This window comes from Myotis lucifugus, unplaced genomic scaffold, assembly GCF_000147115.1.
Source record: "Myotis lucifugus unplaced genomic scaffold, Myoluc2.0 scaffold_293, whole genome shotgun sequence".
NCBI lineage: Eukaryota > Metazoa > Chordata > Mammalia > Chiroptera > Vespertilionidae > Myotis > Myotis lucifugus.
In genome coordinates this window covers 864201-883452 of record NW_005871341.1, presented here as the reverse complement: position 1 = coordinate 883452, position 19252 = coordinate 864201, and the positions used below count along the sequence as shown (strand labels likewise).

General features: G+C 41.5%; 1 protein-coding gene across 1 annotated transcript in view; it reads right to left on the bottom strand.

The window, feature by feature from the left end:
- CTTNBP2 (cortactin binding protein 2) overlaps window positions 1–19252 on the bottom strand; it is a 170720-nt gene that overhangs the window by 44717 nt on the left and 106751 nt on the right. Inside the window, 3 exon segments of the mRNA XM_023763602.1 lie at window positions 13491–13570; window positions 14657–14752; window positions 16959–17234. Coding sequence (XP_023619370.1) covers window positions 13491–13570; window positions 14657–14752; window positions 16959–17234 — 452 coding nt within the window.

Here is a 19252-nt window from a genome sequence, read left to right as displayed (position 1 = left end):
GCATATACTGGATGAAAAGCTGATGACCTTCTACATAGGGCAAAGGCAGGAGTAAGAGGAGGGCAGGTCATTCTCCCACCTTCATCATTCCAGGGATGAGCTCCCACTCCCAGCCCAGATGCCTGGGAGAAGCTTTCTTCTTGGAAAGGTCTTACAGTAAAGGACCTGGGCAGGTGAAGGGCCAACCTAACTGATACTGTTGGAGGAGCTCATGTATGAAGACTGAGCCACCCACACTTAGAGAAATGGTAAACATCAAAGGCTCTGTTTACTCTTTATAATTTAGAATGGAACAATGTAAGGATACACATGCACATGTATCTTTGTGTTGCTGTTGTTCTATTGTGCTCTGATGAAGTTGTCCCTTTGAGATCACAGAAGGCCGCATCTATTTTTTAAAATATTTTTTATTAATTTTTTTACAGAGAGGAAGGGAGAGGAATAGAGAGTTATTAACATCGATGAGAGAGAAACATTGATCAGCTGCCTCCTGCACATTCCCCCCTGGGGATGTGCCCGCAACTAAGGTATATGCCCTTGACCGGAATCGAACCTGGGACCCTTGAGTCCGAAGGCCAATGCTCTATCCACTGAGCCAAAACAGCCAGGGCAGGCCGCATCTTTTGAGGGTGTCTGGGATGGACTTCTGTGAAGACAGTGACTGTGCCCCTGGCTCAGGGAAAGGCAGATTCTGGGATATGAAGGGAAGGCTTGAGGAAAAGGCCTTAGCATGGAAGGAAGAGGGAACTCCTTCCTACCCAGGGCCTTTAAGACTTGAGCTTTGGCCTTTAAGGAGACCAAGACATGTTTAGAGAACTCCTGGAAAAGAGAGAAAAATGAGGCTTGACTACCAGGTGTCAGACCATGAGCTAAACAGAGAAGTGGTCCTTTAAGGGGCTCCTTATACTGGACTTGGGACTGGGTTTTAGGCTCTGAAAAACAACATATCTGGCAGCCACCAATGATTTTTCTCTAGGTTCAAATACTATTCCACTATTGCTAAACCTTCAATTTTCTAACTAGTATAAATCTTGCTTTATTTTTTTAATATTAATAAGATGATAATGGTGTAGTAGGCAGTTATACAAGCATTAGCACCTTTGGCCAGATACCCAAAGGTGCCTAGCAATGGACAATTGTAGGGTGGAACCTCACCCCCAGGGTGACCTTTCCCCCGCTAGCATAAAGCTCGCCATGTGGTACAGACCCCTGACCTTTCATATCACTGGTCTTGCAGTGTGGACCTCCCCTAACCTGTGGTAGATCTGGCAGGTACCCATCAGTAGAGACCACAACCCTGAAAGGACAGGGACACACCCAGGAAGCTGATGTATATTCTGTTGAGATCCTCCCTTGGGGTCTCCAGATAAATACCCTCAAGACAAGGGACTCAGCACTTGCTCTTGGTCTCCCTTGAACACCCCTCGCCTTTGCCCAGCCCCTTCTTTCCCCAAGGTGCTCCCTCTCCCTTTGCCTCCCCAACCCCCTCGATCCCTTGTATTTGTCTTGGTTCTGGATTCTTTCTTAGCCAGAACTCAAGTACCGAGGTTGCTGAACCGAGGTTCAATTGCCGGTAACAGTTGCACCAGCATTAGAAGGGTATTAAAAGTGTTTTCCTACCTAATTTCCAGTTGGCTGCTAATAGGTAGGCCTAACAGTCTCTTGCCCCTATAAAGGCAGTAAAAAGTTTTTCTAGATTCTTGCCAAAGGGAGACTTCAGTTCTATTTTTCCGTTTTTGTGAGGTTTTGTCACTTTTCAAAAGTACTTAAGTGGGAAATAGCATGTTAGGTACCGCTAGCCAGGTCCAATTTTAAACCATAAACCCTGAGCTCTCCAAGTTAATCTCAAACTGCCATGACTTAGTGGGTGGAAATTCTCTCACAAGGAACAGACTGTTTTGCACCAGTGAAACTCAATACAGAATTTCAAGATCTACGGAATATGCTACTCGAGATCTTCAAGTAGTATTGCTCTTTAATCTTGTCTTATTTCTGAAAACAACAGTGCTCTCTGTTCATTACAGCTATCCTGTCAAACCGCCTGTACTTTCTTAAGATTGATTTTGAGATCATATAACAGCCAGAGACCCAGCTTCACAGATAAGCTGCCTTCAATCTGAATAGCTCATCTGTTCTCAGACTGGTGGGGGCTTGACAAATATAAGCAAGAAACACTCCATTTAAAATTTCGGCCATTCACTAGCAGTAAGCATTTTGTGTTCACATAGACTAACATCCTTTCTGGAAAAAGATAAACTATACATAAGTGAACTAAGTAAGTAAATAAAGGGAAAAACAAATGTATAAACTTCCAGGTCATTCATACCTTCTAATGAATGCATTCTATTAGTAGGTTTCTCCTCATTTCAGGTATTATCAGTTTTTTTGTTAATGTTATTTTGTCTATCTCGTCAAATGATGTAACTGTGTTGGTTACATTATAAGTTCTGAACAACAACAACAAAAAAATTGCTGGGAGCCTATTGCTCTACCAAGACTGGCGAAAACATGCAAAGCTATGCCAAGAAAACATATTTATCTATTCTAGCATTATCTCTTATATTTCTCTAAATAGCAAGGTCTGAGGTATAATAAATATACATGCTACGTGCTTCCAGCAGAGGGCACTAAAGACAGACAGTAGGTAGATGGAAAGCAGACAGATTTTTGGGGGTGGGAGTTAAATATTTTAATCCTGTTGAGATATATTCTTTGAAAAAATAAAATCAAAGTTAACTTCTAAAAGGTGAATTGTAGTTGCCAGAATTATCTAAGTGCATGCTTACAGTGTGACCTTTTGGCTTATTCCTAAAGGGACACAAGCCTTATTTTCACAATTGGTACCAATCCCTTTTATTCTTGTCTTCACAGCCTATTCAGAAAGCACACGTCAATTAGTGCTTTGTGAGGCAAATGAATTCTGGATTAATTGGGAACAATGACCTCAACAAAGGCCCACCCATACTTTTATTTTTTCCCTCCACAGTGTTTTTCTGCTGAAAGGAGTTTACCAGAAGAGCTATTGTTTCCACTACGGTCAATGTGGCACCTGTAATGTGGCTTCAGACTAGTGGCATAATTTTAGAGCAATAAACTTAACCTTTTATTGGAAGTTTTATTTGTCAGAGTCTGAGGAAAAGCTTCTACTGTCTTGAGACCACTTTAGGCCAGATTGCGGTGAGATGTTGAACTCAAAAAAGAATGAAAAATAAAAGGTCTTCCCCAAGCCAATAAAATTGGGATGGCTATAGCTTAATGTATCATGCTTTATAGCTAGTGTTACTGATAACATTGCAATAATCTGCCTATTTTTTTAGCAGGAAAGGAGTAAAGGAAAGACTAGATGATATAGGCATGCCATTTAAACAGCTTTGCTAATTTAACACTCCCCACTGATCAATGGGGGAAGGGACTGGACACGGTCACTTCAAGGGTGCCAAACCTTGATATTTAAACGCCTAGACCAGGGATCCTCAACTACAGCCCGCGGGCCACATGCAAATACAAATATTGTATTTGTTCCCGTTTTGTTTTTTTACTTCAAAATAAGATATGTGCAGTGTGCATAGGAATTTGTTCATAGTTTTTTTTTAAACTATAGTCCGGCCCTCCAACGGTCTGAGGAACAGTGAACTGGCCCCCTGTTTAAAAAGTTTGAGGACCCCTGGCCTAGACAAAGGAGCATATGCTCTTGGCTCTTGCCGCACAGGGCACGCTCCTCTGCATTCGCCATGAGCCACATGGGACCCACACAATGGACTGATGGACTTTAATTGGCCTGAATGCTGAACTAGACCCGGCTGCAACATGGAACGAAAGCTCTGGACACTGGCCCTCCTTTTGGCTTTACTGGAATCCCAGCTGCCCCTCTTTCAGGACTGGGTTAAGGGACATGGGGAATGTAACTCCATGCAAGTAAAGCCTTTCACCACATCTCATTCTCCCGTGGGGGCTTCTGAAAATGCTTATGTCAGTGATACCCCAAGAACCTCACACCTAGCCATGTCTGGGAAATCTGGCCCACAAATTCCTCCAGCAACATTACCATTGTTATTAGCTAGTTATTAATGACTAGAGGCCTGGTGCACGAAATTTGTGCGGGGGGGCGGGGGGGAGGCAGGGTTCCTCAGCCCGGCCTGCACGAGACCCCTGGGACCCCTCAGAGGATGTCTGACTGCCAAAACTGGCAGTCCGACATTCCTCTCACAATCCTGGACTGCTGGCTCCTAACTGCTCACCTGCCGACCTGCCTGATCGCTCCTAACCACTCGACCTGCCTGCCTGATCGCCCCTAACTGTCTCTGCTTTCTGGCCTGATTGCCCCCTAACTGGTCCCTTGTCAGCCTGGTCGCCCCCTAACTGCCCCCCTACCGGCCTGGCCGCCCCTAACTGCCCTCATGCCAGCCTGCCTGATCACCCTTAACTGCCTCTGCTTGCTGGCCTGGTCGCACCCTAACTGCTCCCCTACAAGCCTGATTACCCCGTAACTGCCTCTGCCTCAGCCCCCATCACCGTGGCTTTCTCTGGAAGGAAGTCGGACATCTGGAAGATGTCCGGTTGACCTGGTCTAATTAGCATATTACCCTTTTATTAGTATAGATAGGAAAGGAGCAAAAGGGAGGCCAGACATTACAAGCATGGCCACCTGGGCAAGCTTCAACAGGAAGCTGCAATTTCACACTCCCCAGGGAACCACTGGTCCATTCCCTGCAAATCACTGGGGGAAAGGGAACATGGACCATGCACAGTAAATCCAGGTGATGTAGGGAAGGTGTCTGTCAGTCTAGCGGCTAGACCAGCCGTGGGCAAACTACGGCCCGCGGGCCGGATCCGGCCCGTTTGAAATGAATAAAACTAAAAAAAAAAAAAGACCGTACCCTTTTATGTAATGATGTTTACTTTGAATTTATATTAGTTCACACAAACACTCCATCCATGCTTTTGTTCCGGCCCTCCGGTCCAGTTTAAGAACCCATTGTGGCCCTCGAGTCAAAAAGTTTGCCCACCCCTGGGCTAGACTCTAGCCTGTAACAAAAATAACTGGCCAGATGGGGTGGAACCATGGCAAGTGTGCAAAATCTGAGAAAGTTAAAATTCTGAGACAACGGAATTCTCTCACTCTTGGCTCTCTCGTTTGTCTGGCTTTGCTCCTGCCTATGCTCCTAGAAGCCACATGGTGGACCCCACAAGCAATGGACTGCTGGACTGCAGCTGGGTACACAAGCAAGCCAGCTTGATGCTGGACTGGACATGCATACATGGAATGAAAACTCTGGGCAACGGCCTTAATCCCAGCTCTGCTGAAAGCAAACGGGACTTATTTCATTGGTGGGACGGGAGGAAATAGGACCTTGGAAACTCAGGGGTCTAACCCATGCAAATAAATATCACTCATTTTCCTGTGCGAGTCCCAAAAAATTCCTTTTTCTCGTGACATCGCAAGGAGCCCATGTCCCCTAGCAACAGATGGGGACACAGAGAGCTCCCCACCGATGACACTAGGACTGTAATTCTGACATCTTTGACACTCAATTTTAAACAAATAGTTCATATATGACTTTAGCGTCCCAGATGACAGTTACTATCAGTTTATTAATATTAAATCCCCCAAACAATATTGGCACATTCAGCATCAGAAGTCACAAAACTGGAGTCTTCCTTGTTAGAGCAGGTTTTAACCATTTGCTAAGGTCCCTCTTAATAGAATAGGAATAAGAGAATAAAATTCAAGAGAAATTACAGTGCACACATGGACACACACATATTTTCTGTTTTTAAAAGTTACCTAGTTGAAACTGTAAAAGCCAAGCTTAGACTTGGCTACTAAATTCAAATAAAGCTAGGCCCTCATTTATTAATACAGACATAATAATTTGGGTCTGTATTATAGCTATTTAAAAAGATAAAACTAGCCCTGACTGGTTTGGTTCAGTGGATAGAGCGTCGGCCTGTGGATTGAGGGGTCCCGGGTTCGATTCCGGTCAAGGGCATGTACCTGGGTTGCAGGCACATCCCCAGTGGGACGTGTGCAGGAGGCAGCTGATCGATGTTTCTCTCTAATCGATGTTTCTGACTCTCTCTCCCTCTCCCTTCCTCTCTGTAAAAAATCAATAAAATGTATTAAAAAATATTTGAAAAAAATAAAAAGATAAAACTAGAGATATCTTGAACATAACCCTCCCTTGTCACCCAGGCTCCGCTCTTATGAACTCCTCCTGCTCCAGCCCTCCTCTGGGCTGACACTAGCCCAACTGGCCAGAATCTTCCACCACGACCACAGGAACCTAAAGATCCACTGGTGTTGAAGCCACCTCTTCTTCACATGAAGGAAGCAGCTTCCTCCTTCCACTGGGACCTTACCCAGCCTTGCTCTTCTACACCCTGAAATGAATCAGGCTGGACCTTGGCATTTGCTAAAGAGATTGATGGAGCTATGGTGGTCTGTCTTAGATACAAAACCATCACTTATGACCTCATTTTTATGTAAACATAGCAAATTTATCTTGGGATGTATGAAGATTAAGTATAATCTCCCAGCGAAGATTGGAGTGGACAGCCAATAGATGGAAGAATCTCATGGATTATATCCTGAGGGATTCAGAGCCCTACATGTTAAAATAGGGCTTAGATTAGGGTGACCTAATCAAGTATTTTTCTAATATAATAATCATTTATAGTCACTGAATTATTAAAATAAAAAATTAAGAATAAGCACAAAAACAAACAAACAATCCAATTAAAAAATGGGCAGCCCTAACCGGTTTGGCTCAGCAGAGAGAGCGTCGGCCTGCGGACTGAAGGGTCCCGGGTTCGATCCCGGTCAAGGGCATGTACCTTGGTTGCGGGCACATCCCCAGTGGGAGGTGTGCAGGAGGCAGCTGATCAATGTTTCTCTCTCATCGATGCTTCTAACTCTCTATCCTTTCCCTTCCTCTCTGTAAAAAATTCAATAAAATATATTTTTAAAAAAATATGGGCAAAGGACCTGAATAGACACTTCTCCAAAGAGAACACACAGATGGCCAATAGACATATGAAAAGATGCTCAACATCACTAATCATCAGAGAGATGCAATGTAAAACTACAATGAGATATCACCTCATGCCTGTCAGAATGGCTATCATCAATAAGTCAACAAACAAGAAGTGTTTGTTGGTGAGGATGTGGAGAAATGGGAACCCTTGTGCACTGTTGGTGGGAATGCAGATTAGTGCAGCCACTGTGGAAAACAGTATGGAGTTACCTCAAAAAATTAAAAATGGAACTGCCTTATGACACAGCAATTCTACTTCAGGGTATTTATCCACAGAAACCCTAAATACTAATTTGAAAGAATATATGTACCCCTCTGTTCATTGCAGCGTTATTTACAATAGCCAAGATTTGGAAGCAGCCCAAGTACCCATCAGTAGATGAGTGAATAAAAAAGCTGTGGTACATTTACATAATGGAATACTTCTCGGCTATAAAAAGGAAGAAAATTGTACCCTTTGTGACAGCAGGGATGGACCTGGAGAACATTATGCTAAGCGAAATAAGCCAGTCAGAGAAAGACAAGTACCATATGATTTCACTCACATGTGGAATTTAATGAACAAAGTGAACTATCAAGCCAAATAGAGACAGACTCATGGATAAAGAGCAGACAAACAGCTCTGGTAGAGAGGGTGTTGGGGAGGGGGGTTGAGGAAAAAAAAGAGAGAACTCATGGGCATGGACAAAAGTATGGTGATTGCCAGGGGCGGGGTGCAGTGGGTAGGGGGTAGGTAGAGGTGGAAGAAGGCATAGAGGGGATACATGGTGATGGAATAAAATAAACTAGCAGAAAAGTTAAGAATAAGCTAATAAAAATTACAAATTGGTTAAGAGATAAATTTGAGCTAATGCAAAAAGTTCAACTGTTATAAATAATTAGTGATTAAGAACTCAAATAAGTTAAATGTGTCCTTATAAATTCAAGGATAGAGATTTAAAATGTATTTGTATTTATTTAACTATTTAATGAAAGTATTTAAAAATAACATCATTTATTTTAAAAGCCTGATTTAAAGTCTTCGCTCCATTTGGTTTTCTGCATAAGGGCTTTAATACATGCATTTTATAGAACACATTTACATACATAGTGAGAACTGGCTACTGCAATTCTTTCTTAACCAACAGGTTAATAACTAGTATAAACTATGATTACATATATGAGAATGGAAGACCGCCTAAGTTCAGCTCCCTAGGTTCCACCACTTCCTGAGGTTCTTAAGCAAATTATTTTGCGTCTTGGTTTATTCATCTGTAAATGGGAGTAAGTGGTATAAGTACCTACTCATAGAATGATCAAATGGGACAATCTATATACTTAGAACAGAATTTGGCATACATTAAATACTCATTAAAAGTCAGATATCACTAGGCTTGCTTTTTATTGTACAGATTTTCAACAACTCAAAGACACACGAGTGTGCCTTGTAATTACTGTGGCACTAAGTGGATATGTCACTCTCTGGCTCAAATCCTACCAGTGGCTTCCTATCACACCTGGGCTAAAATTCAAAGTCCTTGCCATGAACAAAGTGAACTACCAAGCAAAACAGAGGCAGACTCATGGATAAAGAACAGGCAAACAGCTCTGGTAGAGGGTGTTGGGGAGGGGCATTGAGAAAAAAAAAAAAGAGAGGGAGAGAGAGAGAACTCATGGATATGGACAAAAGTATGGTGCATGACCTGGCTTCTGGTTCTCTCTCAGACCTCACTGCCAGGTTAGGTATTTTTGTACCTGCTATTCCCTCTGCTTTAAACACCCTCCACAGGCCTTCACTTCACGTGGTCTTCTGTTTATATGTCACCGCATAAAGGTCTTTCCTACCAACTCCATCCAAAGCACTTTCTGCCATTCCTTCCATTTGCGCTTTATCTCCTTTCCTTCTTTATTTCCCTCTAGAGTTGTAATTAGTGCTGGCCTCACATTATAGGTATTTATGCATTTGTTTTTTGATACGTCTTCCCCACTAGAATGTAAGCTCCATGCATTTAGGGAATGCATCTTATTTACACATAGCTATATCCTACATTCCTAAAACTGCCTGCATTTAGGAGGCTCTCAATAAATAGCTGTCAAACAACTGAATTAAATAACTAAACAAGATACAAATATGCATAACATATGGTCTATCTCCTTAAGGGGTTTACACTCTTTTATGATAGAAGAAACACTGACAACTATTATAATATACTAGAGGCCCGGTGCATGAAATTCATGCACTCGGGGTGGAGGGTCCCTCAACCCGGCCTGCGCCCTCTCGCAGTCCAGGCGGGGAGCAGGCCTAAGCCGTCAGTCGAACATCCTTAGCACTGCTGCGGAGGCAGGAGAGGCTCCTGCCACTGCCGCTGCGCTCACCAGCCATGAACCCAGCTCGGGCTTCTGGCTGAGCGGTGCTCCCTGAAGTGCACTAACCACCAGGGGGCAGCTCCTGCGTTGAGTGTCTGCCCCCTGGCGGTCAGTGCACGTCATAGTGACCAGTTGTTCTGCCGTTTGGTCGATTTGCATATTAGACTTTTATTATATAAGATATTATTGCCTCACTCACTTTAAATTTTGAAGTGATTGCTAAAATGAGTTTATTTTTTATCTTCATCCAAGAATTGTTAGATTAAAAAAGCCCTTTCTGTACACTCATTCAATTGAGAACAGAGGTAACAACAGTGTTCATCTAGTAGTCTCTGGTTTGTTGGTCCCTCATAGTCAAATTATGTCTTATGCATCAGGAGGTACATGCTTAATTGCAATTGGAATGTGACTAACAAATATTTCATTTGACAGATCTACTCAGACAAGGCTAATATGCAGTTGTAATTCAGTTGCATTGCTTTTCATTCATTTAATCATCTAAACAGGTGAATGAGAAGCTCTGAGTCATAATCTTGTCTGGTACAGAGATGCTGAGGAGGGGGAGGGAGAAGGAAGTGGTTGTAGGAACTGACTCCACTGAGAGCATGAGGCTCACATTCCTGAAAACTAGTTGGTGACACAACTCCACCATTCATTTATACAAAGGAATGAGACAGATCTCCTTCCCATCTGTATAAAACCCACAGGCTTACTTTGATGCATTAGAGAAAGAACAACAACTAGCAAAGAAAAAAGTGAACATATCAGATTGAGAAGACACCATCTTTCCTAAATTGTAAGGCTTTTGAATGTTTCCATTCGACTGTAGCTGCTTTTACAGTTACAGTGGGGCCTTGACTTAGGAGTTTAATTCGTTCCGAGACTGAGCTCGTTAAGGAGCTCGTTAAGGAGCTCATTAACTCAAATTACTCTATCAACTCAATGCAAAAAATCGGCGGAGAGACAGCTGGTATCTCAAAAAACTCGTTAGTCGGACACTCGTAAGTCAAGGCCCCACTGTAATCCCAACTAGATCAATAAATGGCTTTCAATGCTTGTTTTCCTCAGGATGTCTGGCTAGTCCTGATGATCAAACAGCAGGATTTATACCTGCTAATTATGCCAAAATTCTTGGTAAAAAAAAGGTAGAAAAACACTGGAATCCATTATGATTTCCAAAGCAGCAACAATCTTTGACTCACACAACACTAATTAAGGAGCCACAGCTGCTGATTCTTTGGAGGCTGCCTTTGAATCCATTTTTGTTGCAATTAGTAAGGTTCCAGTTGCACCTGATGCCAATAGGAAACATGGAGATAAATAAAATCTTTGATATCTTTCATGTTTGCTTGCACTTGAACTATAGAGATTTTTTTTAAAAAAATAGAAATAATTTCGTACAAAGAGATTATTCTACAATCCAATGAATACATTTATTAATCGCTACTCCAGGTGTTTTGCTGCTAGAAATTGTTAAAGTTGTATGCTAGTACATTGACCCAGTGACCTGGTTATATTTTACAAATTATTGGACACAAAAATGTTTGTTTCACCTAGATTTTAAGATTATGAAAACTGGTATATTTTCATTTTATTTAAAATCCTATGTTTATTGAAAGAGTAAGAGTGAACTACAAAATATACTATTTACTACAGTAGAGATTATTAATGCTTTTTAAAATTCTATATTAAATCCTCGGAAATTGAGTGCTAACATATGAGAACAGGAAAAAAGGCTAACTTTTTACAACTTCAATTATATTAAATAATAAAAATTTTCTGATCACACACACAATTTCTTTTCATCAGGAGCAAATATACCAATTCATGGTCAATAACACAATTTTTGTAAAGGGTCATAGTCAAACCCATTCATTTTTTTAAAAAAAGCCTTCCAAATTAAGGCAGTAAACAAAATGATTGTTTAGTTAATGTTTTACACCATCAATATCTTAGTTTCAGATAGATCTCTCACACACAGACACCACCTATATCAGGGAACGCATAATCCTGGCTTCATCACTCACTAGCTATGTGGCCTTGTTACCTCACTCTGCTTCAGTTTTCTTGTCTATAAAATGGGTGCTATTATTATCTACCTCAGAGGGATGTTTTCCGGAACAAATATTGCCTGGCATCTAATGAGTCAAACCTTGATTCTCAAATGTCTCCCATCTCGAACAATTCAGTTCTCAACCAAGTTGTTCACGGAAAACATGTCTCCATTTGGAACACAACTTCAGTTCTTGACCTGACAACCCTTTCATGTCGATGTTATCAAAAAGCTTCTCTCAGGTCACAAATAAAGGAGAGAATGTGTGTCAGGTTACTGCTAAATCTTATGTTGTTAACATCTCAGAAAATTGTGCTATGAATATTTTTTTTTCTTTCGTTGCTGGTGAAATGGATGATTAGCACAATTTTGAAAAATAAAAAGGCCATCAAGGGTGCTGATATTGCTAAGGGTATGAAAGTGCTTACCAAACAAAGATCACAGGCAATGGAAGAGATAGAAAAATTGTTGATTTGTATAAACAAAAAGCAGTTAGCTGGTGGCAGTATTTCAGAGGCAATGACATGTAAACAAGTGAAGCTGCTGCACCCTTGGAACGAATGCAGAAAGTGATTTAAGGCCAGTAGGGAGTCGTTCAATAAATTTAAGAAAAGAAGTTTGTTTATAGATTAAATGCTACATTAGACATGTTCTGTATATAAGAAAGGTTAAAGCAGGGAATGATTTGGGGATCTGGAACGGATTAATTCAATTTACTTCATTTCTAACGGGGAAAAAATGATTTGGTTTTTGAATAAACCGTGTCTCAAACAGCCTTCCAGAATGAATTAAGTTCGAGAACCAAGGTTCCACTGTACTGAGCAAATACAAAGCATTACATTTATCCACTTTGTATTGAGAATTTGCTACTTCCTCTTGATAACCATACTCCCTACTTCTGCCTTTTAGTACCAGAGCTGCCTACTATTAACAGGGTTGCGCAGTCAAAAACCACATGTGCCAGTCCCACCTGGACATGTCTAAGTTCTGGTCCGTGGGTGTGGACAGGAATGATGTGTGCGCCCCCCTGAAAGGCAGAGGCTTGCCCTCCAGGCTCTTCTCCCTCGTGCATGAGCCTGGTTATGCAGTGGTGACGCTCAGGGGATAGAGTAGCACTGAGAGAAGGTCTCCCGGCACCTTCGCCCTCCCCGGATCTGTCACCTGCTAGGCCTTCTGTATTTGAAAAAATAAACTTCTCACACTGTGTAAGCTGTAATTTTTTGATTTCTGTTAAAGTGGCTACATCAATACACTAATTAATGCTTAGACATTTACTCATTTTTCAATTATAAAAGTTTATAGCAAGGCATCTTGATATTTACAGCCATTCTCTTCCATATTGATTCGTTATTTGATGTCAAGTACTAGTGAGGGACAGACCATTTCCTCTTGCTCTGATTTTAACACTCACAGATGGGGAAACGAGGCAGGAAAGGTAAAACAAGGCCTAATAGTCTGGGCAATCTGCAGCCAGCTTGTAACTAACATCTTCCCCAGCAAGGACACAGAGCAAATGGTTAAAGAAAAACTCCCTAATGAGAGAATGCAGAGAGGGAGGGGGAAAGGGGAAAGGAAAAAAGGGCAGTTTTACTCCCTAGGCCGAGGAGCCAGCAGTCTCAAGGCTTGGCAAGATAAAGTTGCCAGGTGCTTTTCATGAATTCTGAGGAGGCCACAACAAAGTAAAAAAAAAAGGGGGGGGTAGGACCTTGAGAATGAATCTGTACCAAAATAGTCAGCGGAGGAATTTTGAGACCTGTAGACAGGAGGGTATATAACACCTCAGACCACCACCCAACTTGCTCTTCAGATTAGCTGAGAGCCCTTCTGTGCTTCATAAGCCAGATGTATAGGTTTGCTTGCTTTGCTTTTTCAATAAAGGTGCATGCTTTAATAAATTGGCTTTTCACAATGCAGTCAAGGTCTCTCATATAAATTCATTTATATGAGAAGACAAGGATCAAGGTTGGGGATGGCCCTCTCTCACGGGTCAGGGGGCTGTCCTGAACGGGAACAGCTCTCGGGTGTCGGTGAGAGGTGCCTATAACACATCCACCTACCAGCCTTAGGTAGTTCTGCAGCACCTGAAGAGGGATCATAGATGTGTACGTCACACTACTGAGGCAGCCTTCCTGAGGACCTGCAAGAAGGAAAAATACAGAGGAACATTGGCTCTGGTTGCTGGATTCAATATTTTACTGTTTATAAGCAAATGTTAGCAGAGCTTAGTTCCAATCCTTGGAAAGTTCTAGCCTTGCCCGGCATTAATGCACAGGTCTGGGGTCTCCCTTATTTTTCATTTTTTAAAATATATTTTTATTGATTTCAGAGAGAGAGATAGAAACATCAATGATGAGAGAAAATCATTGATCAGCTGCCTCCTGCATGCCCAACACGTAGGATCAAGCCTGCAACCCGGGCATGTGCTCTGACCGGGAATCGAACCATGACCTCCTGGTTCATAGGTCGATGCTCAACCACTGAGCCATGCTGACCAGACTGGGGTCTCCCTTTAGGTCTCTTCTCTAACTCCTTCCCTCCGAACCCCCTCCCGTAAGTTCTGCTATTCTCTCAATACACTGCTTGAGCCCAAAGGGATTTTCTAGGATGGTCTCACACTTTTTTTAAAACCTCAATAAGTATAGTTAAAACAACAAAATCAAACTTTATTACTTGAAATTGTAAAGACTCCATTCCCAAGTCTAGTAAGTACATGATGATATCTATACCCTTCAATTTCCTTGTATATAAAAATGAGGATAAACAGAAATATGTATCCCCTTGGGTTGTTATAAGGGTTTAGTGAATTTATACTTTTAATGTGCCATACACAACAGGGCTTAACACATAGTAGGTACTCACTACACATTAATTTGTACCATTATAATGATCATATTAATCATACACTGTACTTGACAGTAACAAACTTCTTTTAACTTTCTGTCACTCTCTTATCAGCACACCAGTTTGGCCTCTGGTTTATTCCTAATGAGATGCAATCAAAATCATAGGAATCAACAATCAAGACATCACCACCGGTGTCAACAACTTGGCTTTTGATTTTTCCTCTCATTGTTCCAAAGAACACTGATTAGTTAGCAGTGGGAGTCATATACGCATGGCTAGAGAATGCAGGACAAAAACATGCAGGTTTAAGAACTGGTACTTCGAAACAATCATAAAACAAACGCTCAGTCAACGTTATTTCAGTTTAGAATATCTTTACCTGACAAAAGCACAGTGACTTGCTCTGCTTTATTCTTTTTCATGAAGTCCCACAGGGGCAGGGTGTGGCTCTGACCCACTGACCATGGCACATCTCCTAGTTCAAAAAAATGAAAATGTCAGAAGATGAAAAGGAATTTTTCTTATAAGGGTTGATGAATGATCTCCTCTGTGAGAACTCTAAGGAATCCAAAGGCATGTACAGAATTTGTGAATGGTCACAGGGAGTGAACTTTTGTTGAAGGTCAAGAGGAAGACCTTCAAACTACAGGCTTCTCCAAAGCTGTCCTAAGAAGGGACTTTTGTAGTTCTTCCAGTGCCTGCTTCATAAAGGCCACGCACTCTGAACCCGGTCCCTGCCTCCCTCTCCAGCAAATCTTTAGATTCCAGAAAGCACACACACATAACCTCAGGTGCTCAGGATAAGACAAGCCTTCCCACAGTCTGGGCCCTCTTGAGAACTTTTTTTCCTCTCTTCCCTTCCACAGATCAATTCCTAGATACCCATTCTCAGCATGTCCTAACATACAGGTGCCTACCCCACCTGTAACTTCCTGTTATCTGTTAGCCTGGGTCCTTTTAATCTAGCTTGGGTTATCAACACAGTAAAATCCCTTATATGCATATATTAATAACAATAATAGTGTAGTTACTAATTATAAGTGGTTACAGCCAGGTGCTAAATGAAGCCCAGCACCCACAAAAATCAATGGTTTTAGACCTGGAATTCTACTGGAGTACCTCACCCTCATTGATGAGTATGAACAGAAACCATGGCTCAGAGGTAAATCTATCCACTGGTTGTGAATACCCAGTGGCCTTTGTCAGTTTCCAGATTAACTGGATGAAGGCTGATATAGGGGCTCATTACCTTCAAAACATGGCTGTGCTGACTTCATTTATTAGACCCCTAAGGCTAACCTACCCCTTGAATAACACTCCGTTTAATGGGCAAAATGTGACCCAGAGAATCCTTTCTGATTTCTTTTCTCAATGCAATTATTTAACTATATGTATTTTGTGATAATTATGGTGATTTTAATAAAAATTATTGCCAAAGAGCCATAAAATGCCAAAGAGCCATAAAATGAAGTTGTGAATAATTTGCTTTATTTATTCTTTATATATTTTTATTGACTTCAGAGAGGGAGAGGTACAGAGATAGAAACATCAGTGATGAGAGAGACTCACTGATTGGCTGCCTCCTGCACGCCCACACTGGGGATCGAGCCCTGGCTGTGCCCTGACTGGGAATCGAACGTGACCTCCTGGTTCATAGGCTGACGCTCAACCACTGAGCCATGCTGGCATGGCTGTGAATAATTTACTTTAAAATCTAGCAGTAATATATGTTTTGAAAGTGAATTAGCATTTGTGAGTGAACTGACAAAGACACTTTTTACTATAACAAGCCTACACATTAATAGCATGGTGAAAAGCACCCTTCCCTCAAACTGGACCATGCTTTTGCAACATGGTGCTGTTGAAAGTGTACAGGCTTTCCTACCAGGTCGACTGGGGTTTGAGTCGTGTCTCATTCACTCGTTAGCTGTGCCTTCAGGAAGGTCATCGTGTAACTTGTCTAGCTATCTGTACAATGAGCCTGCTGCAGGGATCCACTGAGGTGCTGCTATAAAGCGCCCAGCACAGTTTTGGCATAGTGGCAGCAGGTTCCTGCAGATGTCTGTTCTCCTGGTTTAAGAGAAAAGAAACTAACCAGGGATAACTAGCCTTTACAGAGCCCTTATTATGCTCACGAGAAAGCAAATGTTATTTTCAGAAGGTCCTCAGAGGCTATTTCATGGAGCCTATTGAACGGGAATAACCAGTTATCATTCTGATTCATCCCATGTGGGAGCTTTGAATATATCTTCATTAAAATGCTTTTTCCAATTCTAGACTTCATTAAGACTCCTGTCCTTGGAGGTAAGGTGTTAATGGATTACAGATATCCTGGAATAGCCCAAGTACAAATTTGGAGCGGTGTTCAGAACCTGTGCATTAGCAAGCAGCTGTAATGTGGTTAGTTTCATGCATTTATCTAGAAGAGCAAGTGCAATCACAATACCGCACCGAGGGCTTTCATGTTCTTTACTCTCTGAGTATCATCTGAGGCATAAAAGCATTTTTATACTAATGTTATGTAATGGCTGCATTGTGAATACTCAAGTGTCAGCACCAGCAGCTGCCACAAGTGAGTTTTTAATGTGTTTAATCAGTAAACTAAGTCTCAGGTTATGAAGCCCATAAACATAAATGAACCTGAAAATCTAACTTTCCCTTCATTGCAGGATTGTTGATACCTAGCATGATGGATTGCACACTGCTTGCACTGAGGCCGATGCTGGAGCTAGTGGTGTTATTGTCCGTCACATCTTCCAGACTCCACCATTCATCAGAAGAGATGGCTTTGAAATGACTTGTCAGAGCTTGACTCACTGCTTTTGAAAAATCATCCCAGGATGTCTGTTTGCGGATACTTAGAGCACCTATTGTATTTTCACATTCAAAGTCATCGGAACCATAGTTGCCTGGTTGAATCTCACCCACTGAAATCCTTAAGGGTATTTTAAGAGCATCTGTTAGAAGAATAAGGGAATTAGAAATTTAAAAAATTCTGATAGAAAAACAGCAAAATGATTCTATGAAATAAGCAAACGTGAACATTTTATAACCAAACAGAAGGGCAGCTTCAATACTTCATTAAATAACATTAATTCAATGTTCTTAATACTGGAGTACACTTTGGTCTTTCATCTATATCTTCACGCTTTCTTTGGAACCAGGTTGCTTGAACTGATTATCTTTCCTTGTATCTTTGGCCTTTTCTACTTCATTGACTCTTTCCCTTCAGCAAGATTCTCAAGTTCTTTAAAAAAAATCTGAGAAAATTAGGGCCCTCTCTGGACCCTGAATTCTCTGTATTGTTCATTCTCTTCACCTTCATTGAGGCAGGTTATAGAAACATAAGCAACATTTATATAAAAGAAACTACAGCGTGAGTCTACAGGGGCATAGCAGGGCTGTTGAGGACAGGACATTGAGGGTACCACTATTCATAGGGTTGCCAGGAGTAGCTGACCCAATGGCATGTAACATACACATAGTTCTATAGGTCAGTGTGCTTAGAATAGTGGCTTCAGCCATACAACCTTGTTCTCAGCCTCAAGGTCAGCCTTCTATTAGCTGGGAGAGCTTACCTTGATCTCTCTATACCCCAATTTCTTCTATAAAATGGAAGGAAAGTACAATCAAGGTGTGTACATTTTAAATGAATTTAACATACAATTATATGGTAAGTACTAGTAAGAATTTGATAAATGGCAGACAGTGCTTCTAAAATGATCTTTCTAATCTCTCTCTGACACCAACTGATTGAGGTCCCACCTAGGTGGGCAGCACTCCCTGCACTTCCATCCTTACAAACTGAATTATATGCTTAGTCACATGTGATTATTCCCAAATCCTCTGTCCGCTAACAAGTATGCTTAAGTCCTCAAACACTAGAAATCATACGTGAAGCATGAAAGGTGTGGTCTGTTCAAACAAGAATAGTATGTGGAACTTCAACCGTAGAAATACACTAAAATGAAGACTTCTACCCAAAAATTAGTGGAATATCACTTTATATGCTTTAAATTAAAATAAAATGTGCATTTCCCATGATCCCCTTCTTAAACTGGCTTCTCTCATTAACTGACCAACTAGTGGATAATTTTATTTTCAGGTTGTCAATTCTCAGTCCTCATTTTACTTACCACCAACATCTGACACAGCTAATGTCTCTGTGCTCACTGATGTACACTTCTCCTGGATGTCCTCATGTCAGACCTCACTGGTCACTCTTTATTGTTGTCCCTTTATTGGTCCCTCCACTTTTTCCAGATTTCTTAATGACAGAGTGTTGGAAGGCTCATTTTTCTCATTTTTTTCTATCTGTGTTCACTTTCTTGGTGATCTCATTCAGTCCTCTGACTCGAAATATCATCTATAGACTGCTGATCCTCAGATTCGCATATCAAGCTCATACTCATCTCTAGAATTCTTGCTGACTTGACATCTCCACGTAGTTCCACCAGACAGCTCAGATTCATACACCCCAAGCTGAGCTTCTGGTCTTCACTAGCAAAAGATGCTTCACCCGCAGCCTTCCCCTGGACAGCTGACAGCAACTCCATCCTACCAATTGGTTGCTCAGGCTGAAAACCTGGAGTTTTCCACAAATTCCTTCTCTCATACTTTAAAAAAATTAGTTTCCAATTACAGTTTATGTTCACTATCATTTTGTATAAGTTTCACTCCCCTCTCTCATACTTCAATTTCAACCCAGCAGAAGGTTCTCTTGGCTCTATCTTCAGCTATATCAGAACCAAACCACTTCTCGCTAACTCGTCGGCTACAATCCTAGATTGAGTCCTCATTACTGTCTCTTACCTAGAATGCTACACCAGTGACCTAAGAAGTCCCCTGATTCTACCTGTGACTTCTTATAGTCTATTCTCAAAAACACAATCAGTGAGCTACTAAAATGTACTTTAGATCCTGTCACTCCTATACTCAAACATTGACATGGCTCCTCAAGTCCCTATGATGCTAC